This window comes from Protobothrops mucrosquamatus, unplaced genomic scaffold, assembly GCF_001527695.2.
Source record: "Protobothrops mucrosquamatus isolate PMUCROS unplaced genomic scaffold, P.Mucros_1.0 scaffold744, whole genome shotgun sequence".
In the NCBI taxonomy this organism is placed as follows: Eukaryota; Metazoa; Chordata; class Lepidosauria; order Squamata; family Viperidae; genus Protobothrops; species Protobothrops mucrosquamatus.
In genome coordinates this window covers 59,953-81,102 of record NW_015387015.1, presented here as the reverse complement: position 1 = coordinate 81,102, position 21,150 = coordinate 59,953, and the positions used below count along the sequence as shown (strand labels likewise).

Sequence of the window (21,150 nt, the reverse complement as noted above, 5' to 3'; positions counted from 1 at the left end):
ATCTAATTGTTCACAGAGTATGTGCTATATGTTTCAATGTTTCTGGAACAACTTTCAGCTTGAAAAATAGTGGAAAGTCAATTGTGACATCTCTACCACAATGGTAAGCTATCACAGGTCATTGATCTAGCAAATATTATGGAATAATTTCAGAATGTCTTGTTTTAATGAAAGAAAGAAAGCATATTGTATTTCATATTTGTATTTTGTAAATGGACTTTTAATTTAAAACATGATTTTTTTCTCCAAACAAATGCATAAATAACATTAAAATTTTTTAATGCTTTTACCATATGAACAGTATCATCTAGTCAAACCAAAGATTCATTTAGTGTAGTTTTTCAAATTGGTTCACTCCAGCTATGATGACTTATGGGTCTGATAATTTTTATGAAATGCAGTCATTGGCCATGTCAACAGATGGTCCAATACAGCTGGAAGCAAATTGGGCACCAAAATAGTGGCTCCTTTTATTTTAATACATTGGGGTTTTTTTTTTGAAAAAAAAAATGGTATTTCTTTGTCTAACAGATTGTTATTGCTTTTTTGGCTAAAGAATTTTATATATGGATTTTATCTAATTTAAATCATACACACAAAACTATCTGCATGTTTTGGAGACGTGGGAAATGACTTGGGATGGTGTTTAACTCTTATTTTGGAGGATAAAAAAACCTGTCATCAGCTCATAACATACTGTATATTCTTTAGGTTAAACAGTGTTACTATATGAAACATGCATTAAAGCAATAAATTCTGTAGCTTTATTGGGAAGTTTCTCGTACTTGCATAAATATCTTGGGTTCGGAAGATCTTTGACCATGAAGCATTCACCCCCATTTACACAGTAGCCTTTCTTATTCACATCACATCTTGTGAGATGACTTGTCCCAGTAGTAGATGTAGAAGTGGCTAGAAGAAACAATGGAAATAGAAAGGGACAAATCTCAGTATGCATGTACTCAGAGTAAAAGAGTTAGAATTATTAGTATTAGCATTTTTATGACATGCAACAAATATTCAGTACCTTAGTTGCAAAGAGAACAACAAAAATCACTTTGTCCAAAGTATTCTGAGGGTTACCATATGATGTCTGAGTCAACACTCATTTTCCTGCTCATGGAATGGAACAACTCTCCATAGGCAACTCTCCATGGTCAATTCACTCCAGTCAACTTGCAGTGAGACAACTCTCCATGGCCAACTCACCGTGAGACAACTTGCCATAGGACAATTCAATAATTCAATTTAATAATTTAAACTAATTAAAACATTTTATTTTTTGTCATTCACATTTCATTGTGTCCCTCCTTTGGCATCCTTTCTTGAATGATTCTATTCCACCATTTTTTCGATATTAGTGTAACTCTTTATCCCGCAGCGAGTTGTCCCACAGCAAGTTGGCCATGGCGAGTTGTCCCACAGTGAGTTGGCTGCAGTGAGTTGTCCTAGACCAGTGGTTCTCAACCTGTGGGTCGGGACCCCATTTGGGGTCGATTGACCATTTCATGGGGGTCGCCAAGCAAGGCTGTCTGCCATTTTTTTTGTCCGCCATTTTTTCCCTTTTCCGGCGGGTGCCTTACCTCCCTTGGGCTGGGCCAGCTGGTGGTCGGCCTGCTCCGTCTCTGCCGCTTGCCAGCTACGCCTCGGCCGGCGCAGGGGGCGGAACCACGCATGCGCGGTGCTCCGGGCAGGGAAAGTCCTCGACTTACGACCGGTTGGGTAGTCCTCGACTTACAACCGGTTTAGTCCTCGACTTACAACCGGTTTAGTCCTCGAATTACGACCGGTTTAGTCCTCGACTTACGACCGGTTGGGGTCGCGGCATTAAAAAGGTTGAGAACCACTGTCCTAGACCCTTCCTGGTCGCCCTGTAATATTTTAGAACTGATCTCTGTGACACTGTAGGATGGATAAAGGAGTGAAGAAAAGCAAGTCTCCTGCTCCTGGCATGATAATTTTATTATACTTTATATAGCTCCTTATAAAATACATTTGCTGAACAGATTACAGAAACAACATGCAAGAAGTAATACGAATAGTATACAAATCTACATATTCACAATAAACCAAAACTTTCTTATATTCTCACATACATATTCATAAGTAACATTATGCAAAGTTCAGAAAGAGAACAAGAAATAGTAAGCAAAAGAAATGGAAGGATGAGAGAGAGAATGTATCTTGTTTACCAACTTCTTTGAATACTTCACTATACTTCGTTAACAAACTATCCTTGTTTCTATCTATATCCATACTCCCCCCCCCTTTGTATATTGTCACACCCTGGTCAGCATTTTTTTACTCTCCTACCATCGGGTAGGAGATATAGAAGCATAGCCAGTTACACCAACAGGCTGAAGAACAGTTTCTACCCATGGGCTTTCAGACTCCTGAATGGAAAATAACTCCATGTATGATAGACTTGTGGGGCTGGCGCGTTGTGTAATAAGTTCACATGGTGCAATAAAATTGTGTGTTTGTTGTCATTGTGAGTTGTGATGGGGTGCACGAAGGGAGGCTCAGCCAATCTCATTGTACACATGTTGTATTCTGACAATAAAGGATTTATGTTATGTTGTTTAATCTTCTGACCTCTTTTTTGAGGATCTTATCAATTTCATCCAATCAACATTTTTTTTCAAATCTTCCTGTTCTCTCAAACTCTTCACTCCTCATATATTTGTTTTGCAATTCTATTATCATTTGTGCTCTTTATAGACTATACCACACCACATTTTTTCCCCGAACTTGTTATTCAGAATTAATTTACTCTTGCTATTAACTGTAACAAGTTTACATGTTACCACACACTCTTCTTAATTACCCAATTTCTACTTCATTTTACTTGTTCTATTGTTTCTCCACATAGTGGTTAAGGCACCAGGTTAGAAAGCAGGAGACTATGAGTTCACGTCCTGCCTTAGCCATGAAAATTAGCTGGGTGACTTTGGGCCAGTACTCTCAGCTCAACCCCCCTCACAGGGTAAAATAGGAGAAGGAAGGTATGTTCTCATGCTCTTCAACCTTTTCTAACACCAGCATCTGCTTTACAGTAGGGGTCTATTCTGGGTTAATAATTCTAAGCCAGGGGTCCTCAACCCCAAGTCCATGGACCAGTACTGGGCTGCGGCATGCCAGCAACCGGTCCGCACAAACAAGCAAAGCCCCATCTGTGGGATGCAGGCAGCACACAAAACCATACAATCTCCGGTCTGCAGAAAAACCTTTCTCCACGGAACCAGTCCCTGGTGCCCAAAAGGTTGGGGACCTCTGTCCTAAGCATTAGTTTGTTATCATCTGAAATTCGGCCATGCACATAAAATACAGAGAACTCACCCTTAACCAAGCAAATCAAAGTCAAATTGAATAACAATGCAATTGTCTGCCTTGAATCCAATTTGCTAATAACTACCCTTCCACATCTAGTTCTTTCACTCCTTAATTAATCTGCTAGTAACATTCAATCAGTTCAATTAATTAATTTAATGACTTCTTGTAGAGGCTTCAATCCAAAAAGAAAAATAAGTTGGTAGAGCTGTCAAAACCCCTCATTATTGTTTGCCTTCCTCTCAATTTAGCCCATGCTAATAATTTCAGGATTTAATCAGCTCTCAGATTTCCAGGGTGTAGATAGTTTTTGCTCTTTCCATCTCCAAGCCTCAAATCCTTAGGAGACACAGACTCCAGGAGAGGACACCTAAATAACTCCACATCTTAGCTCCATCATATGGAATCATGACTTAAAAATATAATTAGACATAGCCATAATTGATAAACTGGCTCATTGGTGTTTTCTTATGGAAATATTTACTGCATATGCAATTCTAGAATCATGCAAGAATTGCATCTATTACCTCTTCGCCTTTACCCTCTTCCATGTTTTCTTCTTAAATCAGACTATTACTCTAGAGACACCCTGCAGTTCTGAAGTAAATGCATTAATTTGAAAAGAAATGCAATACTGTCTGCTTGAGATCCTGCAGACAAAGTTTATTACTGCCACAAAGGCTAATGGAATGTTTTAAATTGAATTACAAGGATGAGTGTAGAGGAGTTAAGCTTAAAGCTACCTATAATTGCTGTGGCCATCTTATTTTGCACTTTTTCTCTGAGCAAGTGAGAGATCAAAAATAATGCAGCAAACAGATTTTTTTTTTAACTTGAAATAGTGGGCCAATCTGAACCATGGAAAAACAGGCTTCTCTTTTCAGGAATCTCTAAAAAATAATAAAAATTGGGGAAATATTACTTATCTGTTTGTTGATATGATACAGTAGCTTCTCCCAACTTGGGTGCTTTCAGAAATATGAACTTCAACTTCCAGAATTCTTTGGCTTGCTTTCTTATTAGTGAGAATTCTGGGAGATGAAATTCAGTAAATCGAAGAGCAACCAGATATGGGGAGGTAAGTTGTCTATCAATAAAAGTTCTCTAAGTAGGAAAAAAAATTAAACTATTGGAATATAAACCATAGTAATGAAAAGCAACAACAAAGACAATGAAGTTGCAGAAATGCTTTGATGAAAAAATGTCGAGAAAGAACATTCTTGGGTGAATAAAGAAGTCTTCATATGATATTGAAAACACCACAAGAAGGCATCAAATCAAGGGGAAATGTGTGTTTGTGTATGTATGTATACATGTATGTATATATATATTTATACACACACATACATAGTGCTAGGATGCTACTATGAAGGTCCTATCTTGAGTGGCCATCCTTATAACTCTAGTTGACAAGAATGCACAGAAATTTAATTCTGAATACAACTCTGTATAGTTGTCTAAAAGAGAGGGTCTGTAATTTGGTCCAGACATTAATGAATTTATTCTTGAAAAAAATAAATAAATCTGTTCTACCTGTTTTAAAGAAGGCAGTAGCCTACCTGCTTCTTAAAAATCCAATTATTTCTGGATTCAACAGTCCTGGGCAATTTTTATTAAGTCTTCAACCTCCACCTTTTGGGAAAAGTTGTAGAGAAAGAAGGTGGTTGGACTGCAGCAAAGAGAATTAAAGATGACTTCCATATCCTATCACAACTTCCAATAAAAGTATGGAATTAAATCCATATGTCAATAAATTTAAATATCTCCATGTTACCTGCTTGGCAGAATATTAGATTTTACTATTCCCCAGATCGTCATCAGCTTTTTCCAGTTTACCCTGAACTGCAGTTAACATTATTTTAGAACTCTATTTAAATGTCTTAAAAATAAGACATTGTCTGATTCCAAACCTTAGGAGCCAAATCCTGGACAGATCTTAGTTATGAAAGGGCTGAGATGATAGCATAAAGTTGAAAGTACCTTTGAGACTGAATGAGTTTCAGAAGCCACAAATACATAGGAAATAAGAGAGAAAAAAAATAAGATGAGAGCTCTGAAAACTAAAACTACAAGGGCTCTTGTTCTTCCAAGGAGCCAAGAAATGTCTCTTGTTTGCTCTGATATTCTCTGTACAGATCGTCCTCAACTTACGAGCCCAAAATTTATGTAGCTAAGTGAAACATTTGACCCATTTTACAACCTTTCTTGCCACAGTTGTTAAGTGAGTCACTGCAGTTGTTAAGTGAATCTGGCTTCCCCATTGATTTTGCTTGTCAGAAGGTTGCAAAAGGTGATCACATGACCTCGGGAACACTGCAATCGTCATAAATAGGAGTAAATTGCCAAGTGTCTGAATTTTGATCACATGACCATGGGGATGCTGCAACGGTGATAAGTATGAAAAATGGTCGTAAGTCACTTTTTTCACTGCTGTTGTAACTCTGAGTAGTCACTAAACAAACTGTTGTAAGTCGAGGACTATCTGTACAGAAAGTTCTTTCTTAATTTTAGTTGACCAGTTAAGGCCCTATCTGGAGGATACAAGATGATCATAAGTAGCCCAGGTCTTATGTAAAAAGTGGCTTTGAGATACTTTGCACTTTAAAAATGCAGAGGCCTTTCTTTATTAATTCTTTTCGCAAGAAAGCAATTGATGGTAAGTCTTCTACACCTGTAGAATACTCCTTTGCATATGCTAGACTGAAATTGGAAAAGAAAAAAAATCCCTTTACTGGATTATTGTGTCAGGTTTTTAAAGTCAAATCTTTTGCAATAGTCATTTATTTGAATTTGTACCAGCTTTATTACAGTTCCAATTTATGACACCTTCCACTATTAATAAAAAAAGGACTTTGCTTGTGAAAAGACCATAGAAATTCATACCGGGTTTTGTAAATCTCTATAAAATTAATGTCTTTTTTTATCGAAATGTATACTATTAATGCATCATTGTGGTGAATGAAACATTATACCAATCTGATGTAATATTTATTCCATTAAATACATAAAAGTGGTATCCATAAACAGTACATCAGCAAAGAATGATGAAAAATAAGTGCCATAACTTCATTCTAGATAAGATACTGAGTAAGCACAATTGTGTTTGGCTTTTCATCTCACATAAAATTCAATCCATCTGTTCAAAGGTACAAGTGAAAGATTTTTTCCTAGAAAAGGAAACTTTTTGGGAAACAAAATTTCACAATAAATCAAATTTAGATTCTTGTTCTTAATAGCAGCAAAAATAAATAAAACAAAATGCAAGGTTTCAAACTTTTCTATCCTTCTTCTTCTCCAATTTGTGCACATGTTATCTGATGAAATATTTATTGTCCTAAATTATTGCTTTTTTAAATGATTTAAACACATTTACAAAGTAAAACTGAAATAATTCTGTTTTAGTTATACATTGCTCTAAAACCAGAATTTTTTCAGCTTATTCAGATATGATTGACCTTCTTTTCATACCTAGAGATATGGAAACATTTACTGTATTAAATGCTTTGTTTTTCAAATAATCTGTTCTGAAAATCTTTTATATTGACTTATAAAGTTATGTTTTTCCTTCTTTTAAAACATACTCTCACAATAGATCATTGTGTGATTTTGAGCTTCAACACCATCTTCCAAGAGACACCTTTGCCCAAGAATGAAACCAGTCAGGTAGTATCTTCTATTGGTCAGTAACTGATATAACAACATAGCCTCCTATTTCAAGTCTTCAAGAGTGTCTGGTTGCTTCTTGAGCTGCTTTGAATCTGACTGAATGAAATATATCTGCTTTATATTTTAACAGAGTTTCTGCTGAGATCAGGTGTAACTTCAAGCAGCTAGAGCAGGGGTCTTCAAACTTGGCCTTTTTATGACTTGTGGACTCCCTAACTCCCAGAATTCCTCAGCCAGGCACGCTTGCTGAGGAATTCTGGGAGTTGAAGTCCACAAGTCAATTAAAAGGGCCACGTTTGAAGATCCCTGAGCTAGAGTGTCAAGTACACAAGGTAACAAGTCTAATGATACTGATGAAGGGAAAATAGTCCTTGTAGGTAGGTCATAAACAAGACTCTTTTGCTGAATTATAAATAGATAAGGATGTCTTCTTTAATAAAGAAAAGAATGACTGACGGAACAAAGAGCTCACTATATCACAGGTTTTTGTGAATAAATACAGCTTTCAGCAGAGGCATAATTGTAATGCACTCCACTGAAGTGAGTTGGTGAGTGAGTTACAATGATCCAAAATGCTGGAAATCAATTAGAGAACATTTAAATTATGATACCCTATACAAGATTTATATTCTCAGCTCTTTTTAGACAGCATTAATTTAAAATATTCATTTTCTTTATTACAGTAGATTTTTACAATACTCTGGTAAAAATCCATATAAAAAGAGTTTTCTGAAATGCATATATGCACTAATTGTGGTTCTTACTATCTGCAACCCCCCCCCCCCAAAAATAGGGCAATTTGTTAGTTACTAGAGTTTTAGTGCTTTCAATAGTTTGGTACACACAAAATTATGCTAATGGATGAGTGGGGCTATGGATCTGATTGCATTCTAAAATAAGGATTCTGAATGTATCTATGATTACAGGTAGTTCTCGACTTATGGCCACAATTAAGCCCAAAATTTCTGTTGCTAAGTGAGACATTTGTTAAATGAGTTTTTTCACATTTTGCGAACTTGAACAAGAAGGAGCAAAATCATAAAGACTTGACCGCAAAGGAAGGGAGGAAGTCAGAGATTGGGCCTGAGGATGTTTTTAAAAGAAGCTTTGATAATATTTGGTACCAAGTCTAAAATTTAATCTTTACAAGATCATGGAGGCATAGAAAGCTCCATGTATCACTATATTTATATGTAGTTTAAAATAATGAACATTCACATTATGGCCAGCAAAGCAAAAATTAGTCACGCTAAATTTCACGGCACACCATGGCCATACTTTATAAAAGGTGCTTATGTACTTTTTCATAAGCTACATTTTAAAAGCCTCCAGTGCAGCTGAAATTGTTAACTACTTATTTTAGTTTTGACATATACATTATTTGCCACATTCTGAAATACTCTCAAAATAATAATGCATGAAATAAATGCAAATTATATAAGTCATCATGATATATTTAAAAAAAGTATTATCATTATAAAATACAGCAGTAAACTTTTTCTCTGAAGCCAGATAATTATGCAATTCTATACACTAAGCCAAACCTGATTTAAAAAAAAAATGTTGTAGAACGGTTCAAAAGAAATATTTGACAATGTATATTTTCACAGTTAAACATCAGCTTGCAACTGATGCCATAACAAATTAATCCCTATGTAGCAATTAAATTTATCCTATTCACTTACACTAGCATCCTGAGCTTAATTATTTCCGCAGCCCTGTCTTTCTATAATGTCAGATCAACATCATTCAAATGCCAGCTAAAGGCTATGGTTTGTAACACCGCACTAATGCAGATGTGATTATATGTCAATTTTAGAAGCCTGAGAACTGGCACCAATTAGGCTGAAAGGCATTCTTATCTTTGTCTTACAAATATTACCCTTCCATAGTGTAGTTCAATTTTCAAAAAATAAAAAATCAATAGAAAAAGATATGCATTTAAACCAACCTGCTAAAATAGGCAATCCAGAAAAACAACTCCCTGGGTGCCTTTAGAAATCTCTCAGAAAAAGGAGTAACAAAGAGACTTAGGCAAGCATTCAGCCTGCTCATATGAGCAAATTTAATTTCCATGTGTCCTTTTCAATGCCATTGTTGCTACAAGAGAGTAAGGAACTGTGAAAGAAAAGTTGAAATCTTTCCTATCTCTATACCACCAGGGTTTTGGCTGGAAAACCTAGTATTTAAAGTAGCATATTATTTGCATTTACACAAATACACAAACACACACCCACTACAACATTAGTCCTTAAAGTATAACACTGACATCTGCTTTTTCTCGAGTCAAAAAGTCAAAGACATGTTCAGTAGCACGAAGAAGAGAAGAGGGGGGATGTAATTCACACAAAACAAGCCAATGAAGTTTAAGAACTGGAAAATGAAAATTCCCTGTTAGGAGAAGGTCAGTCCTGAAGGAAAGCTATACAGGTAATCCTTGATTTATGACTGTAATTGAACACAGAATTACAGATCGTAAGTCATTGTGGTGATAAATCAAGGAATCACGTGACTGGATCTGAAGCTGCAACCATATTTAATGATGGTCATTTAGCAGATGCCACAGTTATTAAGCAAATTCATTTTCCACAATGGGTGGGTTTTTTTTGCTGCAGATCGGAAGTAAATGCAGGAAACCAGCAACAAAGTTACAAATCATGGTCTATGAATGTGGGATGTTGCAAATGGCCATAAAAGTGACCCAGTTCCCAAGTGGCCAAAATGTGATTATGTGATTGCAGGATATGTGTAACTTTGCTGTTGTAACTTTGAAAATGGGTCATAATTAGCTCTGGGGAACTAATCATAACTTTGAACTGTCATTTAAGTGACCAGTTGTAGGCCGAGGACTACTTGTAAGGAATTAATCCAACAAATTATAAACTAGAAATTGTGAAACAATAAGAGAATGTGTTAAAAAAAATCTTTTTTTTTTTAAAAAAAGCCGTAATTCACTCTTCCAGCCTTTATACTTTTTGAACTTTTATGTATCTTCTTTACAAACTCTAAAAAAAGGTTTGATTTCAGCAGTGTCAAATTGAACAGAAAGCAAAGCAGCCAATGTATATGACAACATAATTCTCTCCATGAATTGTACATGAATCCCTTCGCTTGGGAAAAAAAAGCAGCTGAAATATTAACTTCGCAAGTGTAAGTTTCAAAACAAACCTTTAAAAATAACTTTCTAAAACATAAAGGGAAATGATGGCTGACAGCATCATCTCACCTCATGCCATCTCTTCTTATATCCTGAAGGGAAAAATATTGCCGAGATAGACTATCACAGAGAAGTTACACATTCGGACATAAAGTTCCTTAAAGCTATTCTATAGATCTTATTTTCTGCAGAGACAGTTTGCCCATAGCAAACTTCAAGATGTAAAACTATCTTTCCTAAAAAAAATACAACCTTAGCACTTTTCTCTTAACTTCATCATCTTGGCAAAATGGCATTACTATCAATTTTCCTTTTTGTTTTTTTTAAACACAGCTCTATTTCCTAAAGTTCATTTAGCAAGAAATGTAAATTTAAGTCATTCATCGGTAGAATCATTCATATTGTATATAGCCTTTCACATCCTGAGGGCCTTCAAATGCACAATACGATTTCTATCAATCCAAGACAGCACGACTGTCAAACTTTTGTCTCCGTGGGTCAGTGTGTGTCTGTTGGTGTGCTCTAACTTTGCAAAGGCTGCTTTGAAAATGTTTCTTTCCCTCATCTAATCCACGGGCAACAAACAACTGCAAGCATCATCGTAATTTATCAGCCTCTGCTTCTAACAAAAAAGAATTATAACTGCATCAAGCCCTCTCTAGTTATTGGTTGGAGGGATTCTAGTGCAGCCCTAAACAAGAGTGCTGAATTCCAATAATAATAATAATAATAATAATAATAATAATAATAATAATAATAATAATAATAATAGTGATGATGATGATGATGATGATGATGATGATGATGATAATGACTGATGATGATGGAAGGGACTTTGGAGGTCATCTAGTCCAACCCCCTGCTCAGGCAGGAAACCCTATACCATTTCAGACAAATGGCTGTCCAGTCTCTTCTTAAAAACTTCCAGCGTTGGAGCATTCACCGCTTCTGGAGGCAGGTTGTTCCACTGGTTAATTGTTCTAACTGTCAAGAAGTTTCTCCTTAGTTCTAGGTTGCTTCTCTCTTTGGTTAGTTTTCATCCATTGCTTCTTGTCCTGCCCTCAGGTACTTTGGGGAATAGCTTAACTCCCTCTTCTTTGTGGCAACCCCTGAAATATTGGAACACTGCTATCATGTCTCCCCTCGTCCTTCTCTTCGTTAAACTAGACATGCCCAATTCCAGCAACCGTTCCTTATATGTTTTAGCCTCCAGTCCCCTAATCATCTTTGTTGCTCTTCTCTGTACTCTTTCTAGAGTCTCGACATCTTTTTTATATCGTGGTGACCAAAACTGGATGCAGTATTCCAAGTGTGGCCTTACCAAGGCATTGTAAAGTGGTATTAACACTTCACATTGTGCTCCCCAATTTTGTTCTGTGTCAGTGTTGTGGCTTGAGTATTTATTATTTCAACCATTGCAAAGACAATTAGAGTCAGAATCAGAAAGTATCTCATTACATAAACTCAGTCTATTCCTTTGAGAATGGAAGGCCTAGATGTACAAGCCTAATCCTGCTGGGGATATGTAGATTTATTCAAGTACGTATACAACCTACCTTATACCATGTAAATTGTTGGTAACTTAAATACAATTAAATAATTAATGAGTCTTGCTGTAAGATAGGCTGACTGCAGTTAGAAGAATTAATGGAATTAATGGATAACCAGATGCCAATAAAATGAATGATGTACTTGATCCATAAATGCCTCCCAGTCTGTAATGCCTCATACAGCATGATTATTATATACAAACTGAAATTAGGTGATGCCTTGGTTGTAGAAAACATTTTATCACAGATCTTGCCATCATGGGATCATTTCTATTCAGTACAAGTTCAAACAAAAACAGCAATCCAATGATGGTTTGGAATTTTTAAATAAAATGGTCAGCTACTGGATGCTTTGTGCAAATGCTATCATTTATAGCAATGTCAATAGCATTTAGGCTTATATACTACCTCACAGCACTTTATAGCACTCTCTGGGCAGTTTACAATATAAAAGCATTATTTGCATATTGCCCCCAACAATCTGGGTCCTCATTTTTCCAACTTCAAGGCTGAGTCAACCTTGAACTGGTCAGGATCGAACTCCTGGCAACTAACAAAGTTAGCCTGCAATACTGCATTCTAACCACTGAGCTACCAGGGCTCCTATGCTTTTATAATCATCATCATCCATCATCATCATTATCATCATCATCACTACCATCTTCATCCCAAATTCTCAATAGTTTTTTTGTTCATTTTCACTTATGTCTCTTTTTTATCTTTTATTTACATGGTTTTATTCTATTGATTTATATCCCATCTGATTCAACCAAATTCCCATTTGGATTCTTTCTGGAAATCACTATCTAACGCACGGGTGTCAAACTCAATTGCGTCATGTGACACAATGTGACAGATCGCAACATTTTTTGCCTTTGCGAAGCCGGGGTGGGCGTGGCCTGCGCATGACGTATCCGGCCTATGGGCTGCCAGTTTGATACCCCGGATCTAACTGATACAGTAGGAACAACAGACTTCCTGATCATAGGATCAAAGAGGATGAAACCTGTCTCAACTTCTGTTGAGTCCACAAGAACCAGTCATCATAGCAAACACCTTTCCTGCAATATGTACTAAAACTGAGAATGTAACCATCGAGTGCAAACCACATGGAAGGACTTGTGAATGTTCTCTAATTAGAGACTAATGACAGATTTTCCACATAAGAGTTAAAACTCTTCAGAACCTCTCTCTTCTATTTTTGTTAGTGTTTTCAATAAAGCAAAGAAAATGGCTTGAATATGAATTAGCATCTTAGTCAGCATATATTTTACATTTTTATTATTAATCCAGTTGCAATAAGAGCAATTTTTAGCTTCCCGGGGAAATGAAACCTATCAGGGGAACAGATAGACGACAGTACACTATTCTAATTTGTGAGACAGAGGTTAAAATGATGAAGCATTCAAACTAATGATTTAGACCTGCAAATCCATGGTGGGTTTTAACAGATATAAATTTATAAAAGTAATGACTTATTTTTATTCGTTTAAATTAAAAACTTTGGTTAAATGTTTTTTTTAAATTAAAATGCCACATGAAATATTTCATTTTTCAGGAACTAGAACAAGATAAAAAAAAGCAATATACTGTAATATTATTTCACATGCGAGTTTGCCTTTAGTGCTTTTTTCAAGGTCATTGAGCACTTTACTTAATTACTTTTTATCGATTTCTTGGTATTTCAATTCTGACTTGACTGCTCGTTCGAAAAAAGGAATGTAAATTATGTTTTTGAAGATACAAATTTATATTATTATTATTATTTCAAATTTAGTTGAAATTAATTCTTTTCAACAATGGGGAAAATATTCATTATTTCATCTACAATCCAAATCTATGTAGCCCCAATATCAGTACATTACATTTCCAACCCGTTTAGCAATAGGAAAATAGAGAAACAAAAATAATATTTTAAAATAAAATATTTTTATAAATTTGAAAAAAAGGTATATCATTGCCTTCCAGTGGTTACATTACTAGATTAGAATTTAGGAGACAATGAGTTCTAGTCCTCCCTTAGACAGGGAAGTCACTCTCACTAAGCCTAACCCATTTCACAGGGTGGTTGTTTGGGGGAAAATAAGAAAGAACATTTTTATGCTACCTCAAATTGCACAACATGAAAGGATTATAGTAAATAAAAATAAATCAATAAATTGCTAATTTGAACAATTTAAAGCTTGAACAAATCATCATTATATTTAAAAAATCTGGCCCTGGCACAAAAAGTTAGCATTATGTTTTTCAACTGTAACAATATATACATATAAATGATTAAGTTAAAAAAAAGTAGATGATTTATGGCTTGACCCTAAATTATTCAAGAAATGTAAAAATATTACTGGCTTACCATGAAAATAAAATACAATTTTGTAGTTCTTCTACCGTCTGACTGATGGGATTAATTTACATTCTCAAGCAGTTTAGTCTTTAAATGTGTTTGAATTTTTGATTGAATTTGTTAAAAATGCATTGCCTTGGCCTAAAGAAGATACAACATAGACCTCAAGTCCTACGGAAAAATGAAAGTTATCTTTGAAATAGTTCAAAGAAGCTAGAGTTCTCTAGGAAGATGGTATGAATCCATTTCTATAGAATAAGTTACACAGTTCTCACATGAAATTAGAATTTGAAAGCTAAATAGATAACGTGATGAGAAAAATAATGCTATATATGCTAGCTCCCAGCAACTCTGGATGATTAATAACTCAATCATCCCATATTGTGACATATGGAAATCGTAATATCCAAACATCCATCAGGATTGGGATGATAGCCAAACTGTAAAAATAAAATTTATAGAATGAGTAAAATTAAAATATTCATTCAAATACATTAATACAAAATAGGAGTGATTTATCTGTATGGCAACCTCATTGTCATCTATACTGAATAAAAATATATGGCATGCTCAGTCAACATCAATAATAAGTATAGCTCTATTATAGCTTTAACATCAATAAAAGCTACCCTTACCATTGAATGGTAACAACCATTTGCCTGTTTCATCTGATGTTTTTCTATTTCAAGAGCTTGTTCATTCTACAGCTTCCTTTAATTTTATATTATGCATAATTTGCTAAATTGTTAATATGCACATTAAGTATTCTTAGTACATTCTGTCTGTTCTAAATTACTCCAGAGAGAAAGAATAGAACTTTAGCTGACCTAGAATCATACAAACTTTATTTTTTAGGTAGAAAATGTATTTTAAAAATCCCTTTGATCCAACTATTTTAAATAAAAAAAGCAAAGCAAAGATGAAAGCCTGTTAAAAATTATTCTTGATCATGTGATTTGCACTCTAATTTTTTAAAGAAATGGATTGGAGCTTCTGTTTGTATGCCTGGCTGGTTATGAGAGAGAAGAGATGGCTATGTTTTAATTCTCTAGTTTGTCTGGGGCATCCATCTTCTTTAGAGAAATGATAGCTATAAGACAAGGAAATTATACATATTCTGTAGCAAATCTGTCATTAACATGACAATTTCCAAGCAATCAACCTCATGTTGTTAGCCATAAGGGAATATACTAAGTGAAGGAAGACCCTCCAATTTCCTCTTGCTATTATTGATTTTTTTAAATTTATTATGTTCATCTTCCTGATTTACACTTTTGTAGAAGGTTTCCTTATCTATTCTACAGAATTTATTTGCAGATGATTATGCTTGTCATTATCAAGTACAACAGCAAGGCCAACATATAAGGATGTTAGGTAGCAAATATTAATGTACCTTCTTTTAAAAGACATTCCAAACAATTACAGTACTGTAACTTGGCCATATCAATGACATTTGTTTAGCTCTATCTCTCCTTCTGACTTTTGTTTACAGTAAACCTGAATCTGATCAAGATTTGTGTTTGCACTTAAATTTCATATCCTCCCAACCTTTTCCTCTGCAAAATCACCCCTCTACTAATGAAGTCCTTCATGCTTTTAACTCCAATATCTAGTGGGAGGATTTTGTAAAGCAAGTGACTTAGGAGGGAGGGAATTAAGCCTCTCCCACATGGAAATGATAATCTCCATTGCCATCAGCCCACCAATATTTTCACTACTGAATTCTTTAATGTATATTAATGTGTGGCTTAATTCTCAGTCTCTGTTTTGCACTGCTTAATTTCTGGCATACACTGTTTCAATAGGAATATATAATCATTTCATGCTCGTTCTGTTGTGCAGAGGATGAAAAGACAGCTGCAGGAAAGCATAAACTAGTTCAGGTACTAGTGTTGTTCTTTGAAGCAACATTTCCTTATTTGTTTCATCATATAATCATCAGCGATATAATATTCCCCTGAAGAAAACACAGGATAGTCTTGCAATCACGTCAATTACTAATCAAAGCTTTAGTTGTTTAACTAATTAGAAAGGACTCTTTACATCTACTCTAATTTAATTATTCATTTTCTTTACTGTCTTGAGCATGCTGGATCCCTTCATCATTGTTACTCTCTGGGCCAGAAGAAGTTAATTTTTAATGATTGCTTAATGACTATGAAGGTTAGAGTGGGACGGAAATGTCTATCTCAACAAGCCAGAGTCTTACAGACAAAAGAAAAAGGTAAAAGACCTATTAGTCATGTTCAATATGAATCTGATTTCTGCTGACTACATCAACATGGAGGTATTGGGGACAAAATATGGTTTGCCAGTATCTTCTTCCACAATGTTTCTTCATCTTCTCAATTTAGTCTACAGATCCAGTATACCCTGCAAACAGGATCCAATCTCCCCCCCCCAAGGTTTGTTTTCTAGTTTCCAAGTCTAGATGTCAACTATCCTGGTTAAAAAACAACAGGTAAACTCATTATAAGACTAAAACAACTATCCATATTTCCTAATTATCAAAACTATTTTCTTCCAGTTGTAGTTGTTCAGGTACCACCATACTTATCCGTAAGTTACATTTATTCATTATAATGATTGTTCTTTGATCTTATGAGCTTATCTTGCAAAAGTCTAACTGGTTTGTTAGTCTTCCCTATTATTTATTTGATTTACTAAAGAAATATACAAAAGTGGAATGCCGCAACAGAAATTATTCTTATATATACAAATCTTTGTTCAACTGAAAAAAAGAGAATAAATTCTAATTCTTTACAAATTACCATACATTTATGGTTAATTGTTACTATCTCATGATTATTCCCATGTCCCGTTCACATAAATTGCATCACTCGAATACTTACATACTCTGTGTAACCAAACTACACCAATGTCACCTATTACCTGATGACTTTCAAGGATGGTGGGCAGCCATACTATACTTTGGGGGGAGGGGAAGGATTCTGATCTTTAAAAAAACCTTGATCCAGCTGGCCCAGATGGTAGCATCTTGTAAGGGTCCCTTTCCAGGGTTGACAGGAAAAGATGGTCAACAGTTTTGAAGGCAGAAGAGGACCCTAGGTCCCAACGGCAGGTAAAGTGGAGGAACAGTCTTCACTTAGCACCGTCTGTACTGCAATGAAGCGGCTGCAAAAGGTGTCTGTTCTCCAGAGGCCTCTTATTAATACCTGGCAGTAGGTATAAAATGCCTCCAACGACAGATGGAGTGACGCATCGATTGGTGTACCTCACTCATATCAATGTCAATGCTTAATGGTTAGGAGCAACTACACTAGAAGAAATAATGTGCATAGGAAGGATGATCTCCAGGCAGAAACTTCTTATAATCACCAATATTTTTTCCATGATCATCCATAGATTTTACCCTCCCTTGCCTCTTCAACATTAGATTTCTCCTGAAGTATGCCTTCTAAATGAACAATTATCTGTACCAGCAGTACAATTCTAAAAGGTTATGGATGACCAGTTATGCAAGGTATGTATCTCCCAAACTTGAATACTAAGGAGGGTTTTTTTTTGTCACTCTATCATCATGTTTGCAATATATATATACAAGGGCCACCACTTATTAAACTAGCAGGTAATTATTTTGTGGAGTGTGTGAACTTTATCCGAATGATCCTATTGAAGTCTGATGAATCTATTACCACATGCTCATAATGATATCAAGATAAGTTTTTTTTACACATACTTAATATTTTTTCCTATCATTATATACATGCTATCAAATGACAATTAAGAAACACTGCTGGTGGTTTTACATCTTCTAAGTTAAAGTGGAGTCACTTCATTTTGGATTTTATAATGTTAAATTAAAATTATTTCTTGTAATGTAATTTTAAATATTCCACATTTGAATCACCCAAAGTAGTGGTCTCCAACCTTTCCAGCTCTGTGGACATAGGTGGCAATGAAAGTGGGGAGGAGGAGATGGCTTCACACACATGTCCGCCACTTGCGCAAATGGAGCTTTGTGCGGTCACCTGCCTCTTGCAACGCCTGGTTCCCAATGGGCCACAGACCAGGGTTGGGGACCCCTAACCTAAAGCATCCAAATATAGCCCACAAAGGTTGACTGGGAAATAAAAATAGTATTTAGGTTAATTATTCATTGGAATGTACAAATTAGTTATCAAGTTCAATCAGTGCTCATTATGCAATACTGATTCATTAACAGAAACATAACTGAAGACGCTATCTCATTACCAGTGGTGGGATTCAAACATGTGAACAACTGGTTCTCTGTGTGGATGCCACTTCCAGAAGTCGATTCTGGGCCTGGGCAACAAAAAATTAGCTACTGGTTCTGCTGAAGTGGTGCGAACCGGCTGAATCCCACCACTGCTCATTACAGGCCCAATCCTCTTTCATTTTCTACACAACATATCATTCCTGTTTGAATCAAAAGCTATGTCCAAAGTGAAATATGCCTTTAGTATTTCTTATCTATAGCTTGTGGGTGAATTATATTGAAACTCTTATCCACTATGAAAGTAGTATAAATGACTGCACTGTCAACAACTGAACATCTAGGAAGCATTGATGAAATTCTATGCCCTATTCAGTTATTCTCTTTTTTCTTCAGCTACCGTAGCTCACAGGTAGTCCTTGACTTATGACCACAGTTGACCCCAACATTTTCATTGCTAAGCGAAACAGTTGTTAAGTGAGTTTTGCTCCATTTCACAATCTTTCTTCCCACAGTTGTTAAGTGAATCACTGCAGCTGTTAAGTTAAGTTAATGGCTTCCCCATTGATTGTGCTTGTCGGAAGGTTGTAAAAGGGGATCAAATGACCCTGCGACACTGCAATTGTCATAAATATGAGTCAGTGGCCGAGCATCTGAATTTTGATCACATGATCATGGGGATGCTGCAATGCTCGTAAGTGGGAAAAACGATGTCACTTTTTTTTAGTGCCATTGTAACTTCGAATGGTCACTAAATGAATTGTTGCAAGTTGAGGAGTACCTTTACAGGCCTCAAAACTCAGCTGTCACTTAATGGGGCAAAGGCATTAAGAACACACTTGTAAAATGTGTTCTACATAGGGAGTCTACATAGAACAAAAAGCATAAATTCATGTTTGCCCACAATTGAATAAAAGGATTTAGTTGTTAAATGCTAACATCTATAATTTTAAGCCCCATGAAAAAATAGTGCCACTGAGGCACTTCTGGGAAGAGGAAAGTCTACTATAAAGGTCATCTGCACCTAACATTTCTTTTTTTTTCTTTAATCAAAAATAATATGCTTATCAAAGCTACTTGCTGATTAATGTGTGGCCTATTGAGCTAATTATCTATGCTCATTGAGAAGGACTCCCCAGGGGTCCACACAATTATCTTCCCTAGTTCTACTAAGAATTATTGAGGATACATAATATTCCTTCCCTTCTCATATCTTCCTTGTGGTTTCTCACTTGCATCTAGTTGGTCATTGTGGAAACCAAATATGAAATTACATAGGCCTTTTCCAGACATATTTTTTTCCAAAGCAGTGGGAAGCAGGAATTGCGCTAGAGATAAATTGGTATACAATACGAATACTATTAAAATATATTTTTTATCTTGGCTTTCAATTAAAAATATTCAGAACAATTTTCAGCATCAGCAAAACAACTATACAATAAAACACTAAGTTTGAGTAACAAATATAATTAAACAAGTGATGTACAAAAAAAGAAATCAGGATGATAAAACTTGAGCAGGTAAAGAGAAGGAAAGAGTGCTGAGGGAGGAAGAAAGGTAACCTTAAGGCACAAGGCTATCAGAAATGAACCAAGCACACTCCCTCACAAAGGAAAAAAAATCACCAAGTCTCTCCTCTCTCCTGAATCCAAGTCAAAGCAGCCTAGATGTTAGTGAAAAGCTATGAAAAATCATCCTTGAAAACTTTTAGGATGCTAAGCTCACATCGGAAAAAACAATCTTTTAGATCAGATTAGTGGGCCAGTTAGTGGCCCACTAACGGGCTGAGGCCTGCTGGCGACAGAACAGGCTGGCCAGTACGCACACGTGTGTGTGCACACTCTTCCCTACTTGTCCTAGCACTGCAGCTGCTATGCAAATGGGGCACTGCGCAGCAAAAAGGGGTGCCGCGCAGTGAAAACAGGACAATGCTAATGCTCACGCAGCAAAAACGGCAGTGCTAGCGAGTGTCATGCGGGCAATTAGCACCGCCCCATTTGCGTCACACATCCTTGCGGCCCCGTTTGTGTGCGTGCGTGTGTTTCCTTCTGCTCTGCCAACTGAGAAAGGTTGGAGACCTCTGTTTTAGATGTCCCAGTTATCAGACATTCAATTGTTTAATAGTCACAGCCAGCATTTGGGGCTAAGTTAGGAAACATATTGGAGGCAAGTAAAACTATGTATGTGGGCTATGTTATACTATATTCTAGCTGATAGTAGGGGCTAAACTATTGAAGCTCAGTTATTCTACAGAATCGACATATTCCTACTGCTTTTGCTTAATAATTGTTTTACTGTAAATGGTTGTAATCCTGTCCTATCTTGAACCTGACCCTCAAACAGATTTTGGTTTTTATATCGGCAATAGTATTTGGGCTAATTTCCACACAATTTTGTTGTCAGATGTATATACAAAGTCATGTGTGTTGCAACATCTTATTGCAGCATTTAGTAAATCATTACCACAGGAAGACCTTTCTTCTCCAGCAATAGTGTGTGGTTGTCATATACCTGAGACTTCCAAATGGTAAAAGGTGAGTCTCCAAGATGTGACTGAGGAATCCTTCCTGTTCTGCAATAATACTTTCAGTGGCTTCTGTAAAGTTTTAACGAGAGGAAATTCCTCTTGTAAAAGCGATGCACATAAGGCTTATTGTTTTATATAACCTACAAACATTATTTAAACATCAGAACTAATTTTTCTTAGCTTCCTGACATAGTACAAAAAAGTGCCCTGTGGACAAAAAACAGAATGATACATCCTAATCACAAAAATATAAAATAATAAAATCTGGAGGGAATTGATTTTTAAACAAAAAATCTGCTTTGGACATGCAACATCTGGTCCTTTTGTGTATTCAAGATACCATCTTGCTTACTTTGTCTATAGAATCCTTTTGTAAGA

At 35.8% G+C, this 21,150-nt stretch overlaps 1 protein-coding gene across 1 annotated transcript in view; it reads right to left on the bottom strand.

The window, feature by feature from the left end:
* Positions 1 to 21,150, bottom strand: part of NRG1 (neuregulin 1) — a gene marked incomplete at its 5' end in the record, with an annotated part of 107,649 nt that overhangs the window by 30,296 nt on the left and 56,203 nt on the right. Inside the window, one exon of the mRNA XM_015818473.1 lies at positions 786 to 912. Within this exon, the coding sequence (XP_015673959.1) occupies positions 786 to 912 (127 nt within the window). The remainder of the gene's footprint in view (positions 1 to 785; positions 913 to 21,150) is intronic.